The sequence below is a fragment of the Drosophila arizonae genome, chromosome X (assembly GCF_054131065.1).
Source record: "Drosophila arizonae isolate 15081-1271.41 chromosome X, UAZ_ARI_1.0, whole genome shotgun sequence".
Classification (NCBI taxonomy): Eukaryota; Metazoa; Arthropoda; class Insecta; order Diptera; family Drosophilidae; genus Drosophila; species Drosophila arizonae.
Genome location: NC_142927.1, coordinates 12,095,948 through 12,108,057, shown reverse-complemented (window position 1 = coordinate 12,108,057; position 12,110 = coordinate 12,095,948). Strand labels below are relative to the sequence as shown.

The 12,110-nt window shown below is 45.0% G+C and overlaps 1 protein-coding gene across 3 annotated transcripts; it reads left to right on the top strand.

Annotated features, from left to right (window-relative positions):
* Positions 1 to 753: 753 nt before the first annotated feature.
* On the top strand, positions 754 to 10,985 carry SmydA-8 (SET and MYND domain containing, arthropod-specific, member 8). 3 transcript variants are annotated; one of them, XM_089475493.1, is made up of 2 exons: positions 754 to 1,773; positions 5,932 to 6,350. In XM_089475493.1, the coding sequence occupies exons 1-2, from the start codon at positions 871 to 873 to the stop codon at positions 6,211 to 6,213; spliced, it is 1,185 nt and encodes a 394-aa protein (XP_089331619.1). In that variant the 5' UTR covers positions 754 to 870; the 3' UTR covers positions 6,214 to 6,350. The 3 variants fall into 3 exon arrangements, with proteins under 3 accessions (XP_089331619.1, XP_089331618.1, XP_089331617.1); XM_089475492.1 differs by lacking the exon at positions 5,932 to 6,350 and adding an exon at positions 10,306 to 10,985 and having other exon boundaries at positions 762 to 1,773; XM_089475491.1 differs by lacking the exon at positions 754 to 1,773 and adding an exon at positions 10,306 to 10,985 and having other exon boundaries at positions 6,168 to 7,252.
* Positions 10,986 to 12,110: the final 1,125 nt, after the last annotated feature.

The window sequence follows — 12,110 nt, the reverse complement described above, 5'->3', positions numbered from 1 at the left end:
CCATTGGGATTTATTTAAATACCTACGTGAAGCTATGCTTGCAAGTGTATAGACATATGCATAGTTATATATACACGTGCATATCCATGCATGAACATGCTGTTATGCACATCCGCATGTCCTGGCTTCATCCTTTCTCTGTCTCGCTCGCTCTTCCCCAGGAGCGCGCAATATTTATTGGTTTAATAAAGTTACCTTTCATTGAAATTGAATGAAATGCATCGAGAACAGGCAGCTGCCTGTCATATGCAGGCACAACGACACACACACACACACATACACAGTGAGACAGCTCCAATGAACCTTAATGAAGCACTTGACGTTGCGTATACGTAATACGTCTGCTGGCTGCGTATACGTAACGTTTCTGGTTGCAGCTGGCGGCTGACGCGAGGCCGGAACTTGTTGCCTGCTTTCAGGCGGCTACATAATGCCCAGCAAGTGGGTGGCTGGCTGGCTGGTTCAGTGGAAGTCGAGTGCAGCTGCCGGAGCAAAGGGACGGGCGTCAAAGGGGTAAAGGGAGGCGGCATAGGGGAACTTGGAGAGGGCTGTCGGAGAGCGCCGGTCGCACGCTCCGAGTGAAGCCCGACTAATTATAGCTGCCTGTTCCATGGCAGTTAATGAGATGCCGAAGATGCTGCGAGAGATGCTGAGACAGCAAGCAGAGCAGCAGAGGCAGAGGCAGAGGCAGCAGAGGCAGAGGCAGAGGCAGCGGCAGCGGCAGAGGCAGCGACAGCAATAGCAAATTGGAAATGCGTCAGTTGCGATTCGAGAGAGTAAGCGATTCGATCCGAGCGATCCGTTTCGATTCTTATTCGATTATCCAATTAGAGAGCATTCGCATTCCCATTCACATCCCCATCCAAGTCCATGGCGCAGATGGAGCAGCAGCTGGAGCAGCATGTGCCACAGATGGCCATCAGTGCCAGCACGCAGGAGCTGGCCGCCTTGATCGATGCCCATTTGGGTGCACTGCGCTCGCCGTCGCCCGCCTGGCGTGTGGCCGACTCTCCCATATCGGGGCGTGGCGTGTTCGCCGCGCGCAACATTGAGAAGGGCGAGGAGCTGTTCCGCGAGCACACGCTCCTGGTGGGACCCACCGCGCATCGTGGCCGCAATTTGCGCACCTGCATCCACTGCTACCACCAGCCGCCGGGCGAGAGCGAGGAGTCGGCGCTCTGCAGCGCCGGCTGCGGCCTGCCCGTCTGTCCGGACTGTGCGCCCTCTGAGCGGCACGCCGTCGAGTGCCAGCTCTTCCGGAAATGGCAGCCCAAGCACTTGAACATCATTGAGCCGCGCGCCCTGCGCATCCTCAGCGTGGTGCGCTGCTTCTTCCTCAGCGAGCCGCAGCGCCAGCTGCTCTACGCGATGCAGGCGAACACCGACAGCTACTACATGCGCGAGGTGCAGCGGGCCGCCGAGTGCTTCGAGCACTTTCCGCGCGATCCGGACATGCTCGAGTACTTCTATCGCACGGTCTGCGCCTTCAATACGAACGCCTTCGAGAGCCGCTGCCACATCGATGGCCAGGAGGTGGTCACGCGCGCCCTCTTCCCGCTGGCCGGGCTGCTCAACCACCAGTGCACGCCGAATGCGGCGCACCACTTCGAGGATGGCGAGACCATCGTGGTCACGGCCACCGAGCGCATCCCGGAGGGCGCCGAGATCACCATGTCCTACACGAAGCTCCTCTGGTCCACGCTCGCGCGCAAAATCTTTCTCGGCATGACGAAGCACTTCATGTGCCAGTGTCCGCGCTGTCAGGATCCCACGGTGAGTCAACCAAGCGATCTCGATGTCTCTGTGTGTGTCTCTCTTTCTCCCTCTCTCTCTCGATCTATCTAGCTCGCGCGCGCGCTCTCTCTCTCTCTCTCTTGCTCTCTTTCTCTCTCTGTGCGTATATCTGTGTGCCTTTTCTGCCTATGTATGTGTGATTGCGATTCGATCTACTAAAATAGCAAACGTCTCCCTATTTCTAACTGTATTTATATATGTATGTGGCTTTATCCGTATCACTAAATATATCCATATATTGTGTGGATGTATGTCTACGCCTTATGGTTGTATCGTTATGCGCATTCCTATCTGTATCTGTGCTTCTATCTTTATCTGTTCACATGATTATTCTTACCCCTATCTGTACATATATTCTTATCTATATCTGTATTTTTGCCTATGGATATAGCTTTGCTTTTATCCTTATATATTTTTATCTTTATCAAATCGGTTTATATAACTTTTTTATCTATATATCTTTATCCATAACACTGTGTCTGTAGATAAAGCTTTCTTTTTATCCGTACTTCACGTTTGTTCCTTTATCCGAGTTTCCATTGTGTCTCTATATCCTTATCCGTATATCCATTGGTATCTCAATTTTGCGTATCGTATATCTATCTGTATTCCTATCTATATCTCTATTGAGTCTGCACCTGTCCCTCCACTTGTATCTATATTTATAGCTGTACCCTAAGATATACCTCATTCAACATATATGTACATATGTATGCACGTGTTTATATGTATTTGAATGCGTATCTATAACTCTTTATATATATCGCTCTCTGTATCTGTTTCTCGATTTGTATCTATATTTGTATCTACATCTGCGTCACTATGTGGGCCAGTGTATCGCAATGTAGGGCATTAGATAGACACGCACACGAGTGAACGATTACGCATCTGCTTTTGGCCCATCCGGCCATCCATTGATCGGCACTTTGTGTGACTTTTAGCACTTGGCACAGAGCTTCCAGGTTCATTCAACTGTGTATTAGCAACACTCTGCCGACATTAATAGCCCATTCGTTCGCAATTGAAGCTGTGATATGAAGTAAAACGTCTAAATAGATGGGCAATAAATGTGTTGCTTGATTTCTATTTGGATAAACGGGCTGATTGGCTGTTGCTTGCAAAGATATTGATAATCAACCCAATTTAACTTTTCACATCTTAATTAAGCGTAACCCCAAACTTTGTGAGCTCCCATGTAAGTAAATATTTAACCAAAAACTGAATATGATTGAGTTGAAATTATTTTTATTTATATAAAACACGAAATGCAATTGCGATAGTTGTGATCGATTTGTTGCACTGCTCATCTCTAGCTGCACTGGCGAATGCCAAAATTGCCATTGTGAATGCTGTTCAAATTTGAATGCACTGTTTGCTTAGCCAAAATACCAAAACAAACTATTGTGAATGATTGACAAATGTGAATGCAGCTAAATACCAAAACAAACTATTGTGAACGATTATTTGAATATTGCAAAATACCAAAGCCAAATCAATGTGAATTCTAATTGACCTAAATTTATATGTGAGTGTGATAGAAATAATAATAAATAAAGCAACGACTAATGAGTCGTTTCCCAATGCAGCTATAAATACATACATACATACATACATACATACATGCATGAAAAGTGCTACAGCATTTGGCACTTGGGCGTCTGGTATTCGCAATCAAATCGCGCTCCCATTCAGCAAAATGCCTCTGAATGACAACTTGTTGAGCCGTGAGCCAACGTGAAAATTGTTGCTTGATGCGATCTAAATCTTTCCTGCTCGGCCGCTTGCCCTTTCTGTTCTCTGTTCCCCGCTGCTTACGCTGTTCGTGTTAAATATTTTGAATGAAATTGTCCGTCCCTTGCCCCGTTAAGCATATGCTTACATGCATATATGTATGTAGACATACATACACACATACATACACACATACATATACATATATAGACCTCTGCCTCGCACCCTTTCTGTCATGCTGCCTGTCATATTGCATATTCCTTTGGGTCTGGGCAAGCTGCCAGGTTAAGAGCTAATGGAGGTCCAAACTAGTTCAAGTACAAATACACAAACACACACACACACACAAACACACACACACACGCACGCACTCTCAGTGTAGCCTCTCGCTCCCTCTCACACTGCACGATGCTCTTGCACGCACATTCGGCACGCCAGGGGGCGCTGCTGTAAATCTTTGGCCATTGGACGACGAAGACGCGGCCGAGCCACATGCGAGAAAACATATCAAAACGCCACTGACGTGCGTCCACAGCCAAAAGAAAAACATTTCGGCTGCGGTGATATATCCGATACTCCCTGCAAAGTGTTGTGAAAGGGCTTGACAAGCGGGTGAGTGGCATTTAAGAGTTGTGGAAGGAAAGGCTGACAAGAGCTAGACCAAAATCAAATCAATGCACCTATTGACAGTACTTGATTTGCTTAAATCGATAAGTATCGATTTTTTTTTTAATTTTATTTTGCATGGTAAAAGTTGTTGGTGTTACACATGCTTAAATAACTGTCGTTTCTATATCAAATATATATAAATAATAATCGATAAAAATCGATAAGCGAACAGTCAACTGCAAAATTAAATTAAACTAGAATTATATTTAAAATATTCATATTTAATATATTTAGATACTTCTTAAAGATTATTTGATCAATTATATATGCACACACATACCTAGGGTATCGTCCTAGTCGCGCACTCTTGATTGCTGCCAACTATTTTGCTCTTATTTTATGCATGTTTTTTTTTTGTGTGCTTTAAATATAAATTTTGTGCAAAAATTTGTACTGAATGAAAAATAGAAAACTGGTTTCTTTTTTTCTTTCAAGTTTTTGTTTGAAATATTTTTTTTTCTGTTATATTTGGCTTCAGTTTATTTTTTCGTGCATTTGTTTTTAATTTGTGTGGAGAAGTATTCAAAGTGTTTTCCAGTGGAGGCGTTTTGGGGGTGTGGCTGTGCCTGTGCCTGTATGTGGGCTCATCAAGAAAAGGGATAGCTGCGTGCGTGTGTGTGTGTGTGTGTCTAGAACAGATTTGGGGCCAACCGTTTGGGGCACTTTGTCTCTTTGTGTGGCCCATGCGGCGTATACGCAATGTGCGTGTGTGCTTGGCCCATTTTTGGTTTCTTGTTGTCTTCTTGTTTTTGTTGCTGTTTCTGTTTCTGTTTTCTCTTTGCTGTTTTTGTTGCCGTGCTCTTTGGTCGGTGACAACGTGCGGCAGTCGCCTGCGTGTGTTTCACCTGGTCACGTGTCGCGGCACCGTTGTGCCTGATGATGATGCCATTTGGCCCATTGGCCGGGCCCATTGTCATATGGACGCGGCACGCAATCCGCTTTGGCAATGTCTTAATTTATGTGGCATCAACACGCGCCACACACCCGCACCCACACACACACACACACACACACACGCACACGAAGTCCCTCAACGCTGTGGCACGCCCCCACGCTCAGTGACCAAGTGCAGCACAAAATAAAAATGGGGCAAGACTGAAATCTGCGCTGCGGTTCCAGCCGGAAGCCGCAAAAATGTGAAAGTCGCACCACGTGGGCGCAGCGCCTGATGCTGTTGCTGCTGCTGCTTCTTCCACTTTGGCTATGTTGTTGCTAGTGTTACGTATTTATAGCGGCGGCTCATAACCGCAGCGTCGCAGTAGGCGTCTGCCGGTGGGGGCGTGTCATACAAATTGAAATGACAAATCGAAGTGACAGGCAAAGCAAAGCGACTGCTGCAAGGGCAAGGACGGAGGGAGGGGGGAGGGGGAGGAGGACTGTGCATGTGTGTGCGTGTGTGTGTGTGTCATGGACGTCAACACGCCATGTCGCTAGTCATGCGTGGTTGTTGTAGCAGTTGTTGTTGTTGCTGTATCGAATCCAATTGAATGCAACACAAAATTGAATAAGAGTCAAAAGCAAAAGCGTAAGCGGCTTTGCCCCTCTCTCTCCCTCTCACTCACTCTCAGTGTGTGTGTGTGTGAGTGCGGGTGTGCGTGCATGAGTGTGTGTGTGTGTCGCGCCTTGGATAAATCATATTTTTCTAGTTGTTGCTGTTTGCTGCCTCTAATTTGTGTGTGTGTGTGTGTGTGTGTGTTTCTGTTTCTTTTACTTTTTTTTTATTTACTTTTTTTTTAGTTTTTGCGTTTAATACTCTCTGAGGGCGTCGCTGTCGCAGTCGCTGCCTCGGCTGGCGCTGGCGTTGGGCGTCGGGCGTCGCTGTTGCTGTTGCTGTTGCTGCTGCTGCTGCTGTTGCTGCCCAGCTGCTCGCCTGGTCTTGTCGCCAGTCGCCAATCGCCAACACTCGCAACCAAACGTCGCGTCGCGTTGCCACGACGCGTTGTCATCTCTGTGCTTTGCCTGCCTTGCGCTGCAACGTTCTGCCGATCCTGGCCAGGCGCACTCACAGAGCCAGAGTGAGACACAGGGATAGTGTGTGTGTGTGTGATAGAGAGAGTGAGAGCGACAGATAGTGCGAGAGTGTGAGAGGGAGACAGGGGGAGCGAGAGAGAGCATGGTGGAGCGCATTAATACAACGGCCGCCATGGTCGCCCACATGGCGCCCAGTCGCAGCACCACGCCGGACCAGCTGGCCCGCCTCATCGACGTGCACCTGGGCGAGCTGCGCGAGGTGCTGCCCAACTGGACGCTGGCGCCATCGCCCGTCGCCGGCCGTGGAGTGTTCGCCACCCGGGATATTGCCGCCGGCGAGCTAATCTTCAGGGAGCGCGCCCTGGTCGTGGGGCCAACTGCGCGCAAGGGCTCCCAGCTGAACACATGCGTCTGCTGCCATCGGCTGCTGGGTGCCAAGCAGTTCCTCTGCCCGCATCGCTGCACGCTGCCCGTGTGCGGCGAGTGCGCCGATTCGGAGGCGCACCACAATGAGTGCGCGCACTTTCAGCGCTGGCAGCCGAAGGATCTGAGCGAGGAGTGCAAGGAGCTGTTGCCGACGGGCGAGCCAGTCGACGTGGTGAATCCGCTCTCGCTGCGCATCCTGACCGCCGTGCGCGTCTTCTACCTCAGCAAGGAGCAGCGCGCCCTGGTGGACGCGATGCAGGCGAATGCGGAGCGTGGCTATCGCCAGGAGATCATCAAGGCGGCGCAGTGCTTCCGCAAGTTCCCCACCACAGACAAGCCCTTCATGGATCAGCTCTTCCGCGTCGTGGGCGTCCTCAACACGAACGCCTTCGAGGCGCCCTGCCGGGTCGACGGCCATGAGTCGCTGCTCCGTGGCCTCTTCCCGCTGACGGCCATCATGAACCACGAGTGCACGCCCAATGCCAGCCACTACTTCGAGAACGGGCGGCTGGCCGTGGTGCGTGCGGCGCGCGACATACCCAAGGGCGGCGAGATAACCACCACCTACACCAAGATCCTCTGGAGCAACCTCACGCGCGGCATTTTCCTCAAGATGACCAAGTACTTTGTGTGCAACTGCGACAGGTGCAACGACAATTCTGTGAGTAGACTCTTCGCTCTCATGCGTTCCATCACCGGATATCCAATATCCAATATCCGATATTCGATTTCCATCGATCGTTATCCGAAGGACCTTTTACATTTTTGCATTTTTGATATATTTTATCCGTCTCATCATTCGATAGTTGTTATTCGTTAATTTCCCTCTGTGTTTGCCGTTAAATATTATCCACATGAGCATTATAGCTATTGAGTCAGTCCTACAACAAAATATGGCTCAGCATTTCCACTTATTTATTTGATATTCATCATCCTTTATTGCTATCTATTATATGACCAATTAAGTAATTTTTTTATTTTTTTATTTTATTGGGCGATATCTGTTATCCGAGCCTATTTTACCAATCGCTCTCACTCTTAATCGTTCATTTAAAATTGGAAAAGCTTCATATCCTTCAGACTTGACACTTTTGAGTTTGCTTTAATATTATATTCATTATCCGCTGTCATAATTAATTATCCGAAACAGTTGTATTTACTACAAGCTGATTATGGATTTGTAATCCACTCATTTTGCTATCATTCGATACCTGTTACTCATTAACTGTTATGCAAGAGATATCAAAGTAAATCTAAAGCTGATTTATTGTGTAAATTTCATAATTTTTCCTAAAATACTTTCTGTCTTTCAATTTGAATATTAGTTTACTATTATCCGGCACCCCAAATGTTTATCCAAAACGAAGACATTATCGTTTCAACTCTTCATAATTACAAATTGCATGTTTCTTGTAGCTGGATAAATGTTTTGTTGCTAAGAAATGTAAATCTTAAGCTCATGGATCACTTTGCGTTTGCTGCTTAAACTTAAATATCAAAATCTCAAAGCTGGATAATCGTTTCATAAGTGGCCCCACTGAGTTGCTCAGGAAATAGGTAAATAAAACAGCCTTGACCAATTGGGGATGGGAATTGGTATGGGAATGGTAATGGGAATGGGTCATCTCTAGCCAGACATAAAACAATTATTGGAATTTCTGAAATGTGAAATGTTTGTGTCTCTGCAAGAAATATCTTTGAATAGAACCGAAAGAGTCTGCAGCTGCGTGTGAGCGTCTGCCATATAGCCAAAGCAGATTTATATATTGTATGTGTATATATATATGTATGTATCTGTATATATATGTATTATGCTTATAAGAATTATATGGCTAGCATTCTCTTATACCTTTATGTACACAACTCAGTTGGATTAGTTGAATAATGGCATTTGGCAGCGAGATGACAAAAATGCGCTTAATTAGATTAGTTGTATGATTTTTGCATGAACTTGCGCTGATGGTGCAGAACCGACAGACCAACATATATATATATATAGAGATATAGATATAGATGTCGTATATATATATGTATGTATGTATGTATATGCCTAGGTAGTGCTCCATCTACTATTGCGGGAACATGAGCGTGAGGCTCATTAGTGCAACATGACCAGACCGAGACCCAGACCCACAACTGACAGCCAGGCGACACAGACAGCCAAGGCAGCTGCCGCAATTTCGGACATGACATCCCCCGACCCCCTACACCTACCCCCCCACGACATTGTGGTTGATAGTCGTATGACAGCTCTCCTGCTGCCGCGCGTACCCGCGCCTGCCCCACTACCAATCCAATCTAACCTTACCCAACCCAGAGCAACCTAGGCCATTCCGGTCTCTAGCCGATGCGGGCGGACTATGCAAATGACAAAGATGTAGCAGAAGCACAGCAGAGAACCAACAAATTGTATCTAGTATATGGTGTACAATATATACACATAGTATATATGTGATATGTGTGTGTGCCTGTGTGTGAGTGCCTTGAACAGGTGAACATGAATGGCTCTCTCAACTGCCAGATTCTATGACAAATTTTCAGATTGGAAATATTTTCTCAACTCTATTTCGTACACCCTGAAAAATTTTATTGGATGGGAATTTGGATGAGGTGTATGTAAACCCCAAGAAGTATATGAATATACTCTTGATAAGTCACACTAGTTGAGTAGATGTTGGTCTGTTCCTGTACCTTCCCGTATATTGTATGTGCTACGAGATTTTATATCCAATCATTGTCTTATAATATGATATCTGTTGTTCATTCAGTGTAGTCAGTTAACATTAAAAGTGAATCTTTAATCAAATTTATTTCCTGATTTTCAATATTGTTTAACCATTATCCGCTATTAACAAATATTAACCGATTTGATAACATTTGCTTTAAGTATTACTTAACTGTTATCCGCTATCAAAACAAGTTATCCGCAATGCTTACGTTGGGTATAGCTTTAGCAAATGTAGCTAAATTAATTTTCAACGCTTTGAGGGAGTTAAAACATGAGTTTTATCTATAAACTAACTTAAGTTATTCATTTTTACAATGTTGTGAAATTTTCAATCTGGAAAAATCAGCGAACCGATTTGCGAACTTCTTTGAGTCCTGGCAGAACTTTTACTAGACTGCTCTGAACTGAACTGCTTTGCTGCTCTGAACTGAACTGCTCATATAATATAATAATATTAATATAATAATATATTATTAACTATATTATAGTTTTTAATTAAATAATTTCTGATTATTAGCTTGCATTCACTTGAATAATATCTGTATCTTATTATTCTTACTATTAACATTATTATTCATAAAAATTTTAATTATTTCTGAATATTCATTTGCTTGCTCTTCCGTAATGTCTATATACATATATTATTATTATGATTGGTTTTATTTCAATTATTCATGAATATTAAGTTTCTTTCTTATCTTTTGTGTAAATATAAAATCATTTTCGATCTAAAACTTTCCAGTAGTGCCATTTCCAGTCAATTCAAAATTCACGTGCTGCCAGCTTTTATTGCAAATACATCTATCTGGCAAGCAGCAGCCAGTGTTGTAAAAGACTCGCCTCTGCTGGGCACAGCGTTGCCAGCTGTTCGGCATGCATTTGAATTTCATGCCAAGTGGAATCCAATTGGATTCACCCCTATACTATTGCACCCATTGGCCGTCAGCTCGGCTGTGTCTGATCGATTTCCATTTGTTGTGTTGCAGGAGAACGGAACGTATTTGTCGGCTCTGTTCTGCCGGGAGCAGGGCTGCAAGGGCCTGGTCATTCCCGTGCAGACGAAGACGCTGCAGCCGGACTGGCGGTGCCTGAGCTGCGAGAACGTCTTTCCGCATGCCAAGATGGCGCGCTACCAGGACTTTGCCCTCAACACGATCAACAATCGGATCAACACGTGCAGCGTGCGCGACATGATTCACTTCATCAATGAGCTGTGCCCGCGCTTCTGTCCGCCATCCAACTACGTGCTGATCGAGGCCAAGCTGAACGTCATCTGGCGCATGACGCGCATCGGCGCCGAGGAGTACACGCCCGAGGAGCTGGCCCACAAGGATCGCTATCGCGAGGAGATACTCGCCATACTCCATAAGCTGGGCGCCGGCGAGTGCACGCTGAAGAAGCTGATCAACGAGGAGATACAGTGAGCCCTGACTGTTGACGGACACCCATTGCGTGCATGTGTATATGTGTATATGTGTTTACGTATCTTTGTATGTGTATGTGAGTGTTGTTGTCTATGTGTCTGCGCGCGTGTGTGTGTGTGTGTGTGAATGCCGTGGAATTGCTGTAGCTAGTAAAACGTGTCTATTTTTTTCCTCTTTCTTCTATTTTGTAATCACTCTAGGAATACAATGAAAAAATAAATAAATCCAGCTCTACAACAAAACTGCACTTATTTTGTTCATTTACTGAGTGCCACGCCCCCTTGGCACGTGGGCTGCTGTCGTGGTGTTTCCGCTTCTGTCACTTCGGGCTCTGCTCAAATGTGACGTAAACAAATCATTTAAATTCCAGACATTCGAATTCGAATTGTAAATAGATCCCAGGCAATAGGCCCTTCGATACTAACACTAGTCGACGTACATTATTTATGGTTCTGGTTCCAGAAAGCATTAATTATGGAACTAGTCGCAATAAGTTTTACTTAATGATCAAGTTCCAGTTTACTTCTTGATCTATGTACATATAACAAGGGTAACAAGCTGAAGTATTCCAGTTTTTCTGATAAATTTGAACTAGTTGAGATGATGTTTACCTATTGAATTCATTTCAAGGAGTTTCACAAACTGAACTAGTCCTAATGAGCTGTACTAGTATTACTGCATCCAATGAGTACTACAAACTAAGTTCCGATTAGCTTTAAACGATTAGCTTTAAACGAGTTCCGATTAGCTTTACTTGTAGAACTTGTTGAAGTGAGCACTACAAAGTGAACTAGTTCCAATGAGTTGTAATGGTATAACTGTTTCCAATGAGTACTCCAAACTGTTCCGATGAGCATTACTTGTAGAACTTGGTCAAGTAAGTATTACAAAATGAACTAGTTCCAATGAGATGTACTAGTATGACTCTTACCGATGAGTACTAGAAACTAAACTAGTTCCGATGAGTTTTACTTGTAGAATTTGTTCCAGTGCGTACCACAAACTGAACTAGTTCCAATGAGCTGTAATAGTATGAATCTTTTCTGAGAGTACTAGAAACCAAACTATTTCCGATGAGCTTTACTTGTAGAACTTATTCAAGTGAGTATCACAAAGTGAACTAGTTCCAATGAGCTGTACTGGTATAACTCTTCCCGGTGAGTACTAGAAACTGAACTAGTTTCGATAAGCCTTACTTGGAGAGCTTGTTCCAGTGAGTACTACAAACTGAACTAGTTCCAATGCGCTGTACTAGTACGACTCTTTCCGATGAGTACTAGAAACTCAACTAGTTTCGATTAGCTTTACTTGTAGAGCTTGTTCCAGTGAGTACTACAAACTGAACTAGTTCCATTGAGCTCTACTAG

Excerpts from the sequence above, each read along its gene's own strand:
- SmydA-8 (XM_089475491.1), top strand. The coding sequence starts at position 6,308 with ATGGTGGAGCGCATTAATACAACGGCCGCCATGGTCGCCCACATGGCG. Across the intron at positions 7,253-10,305 it reads ACAGGTGCAACGACAATTCT|GAGAACGGAACGTATTTGTC; the intron begins GTGAGTAGACTC and ends GTTGTGTTGCAG.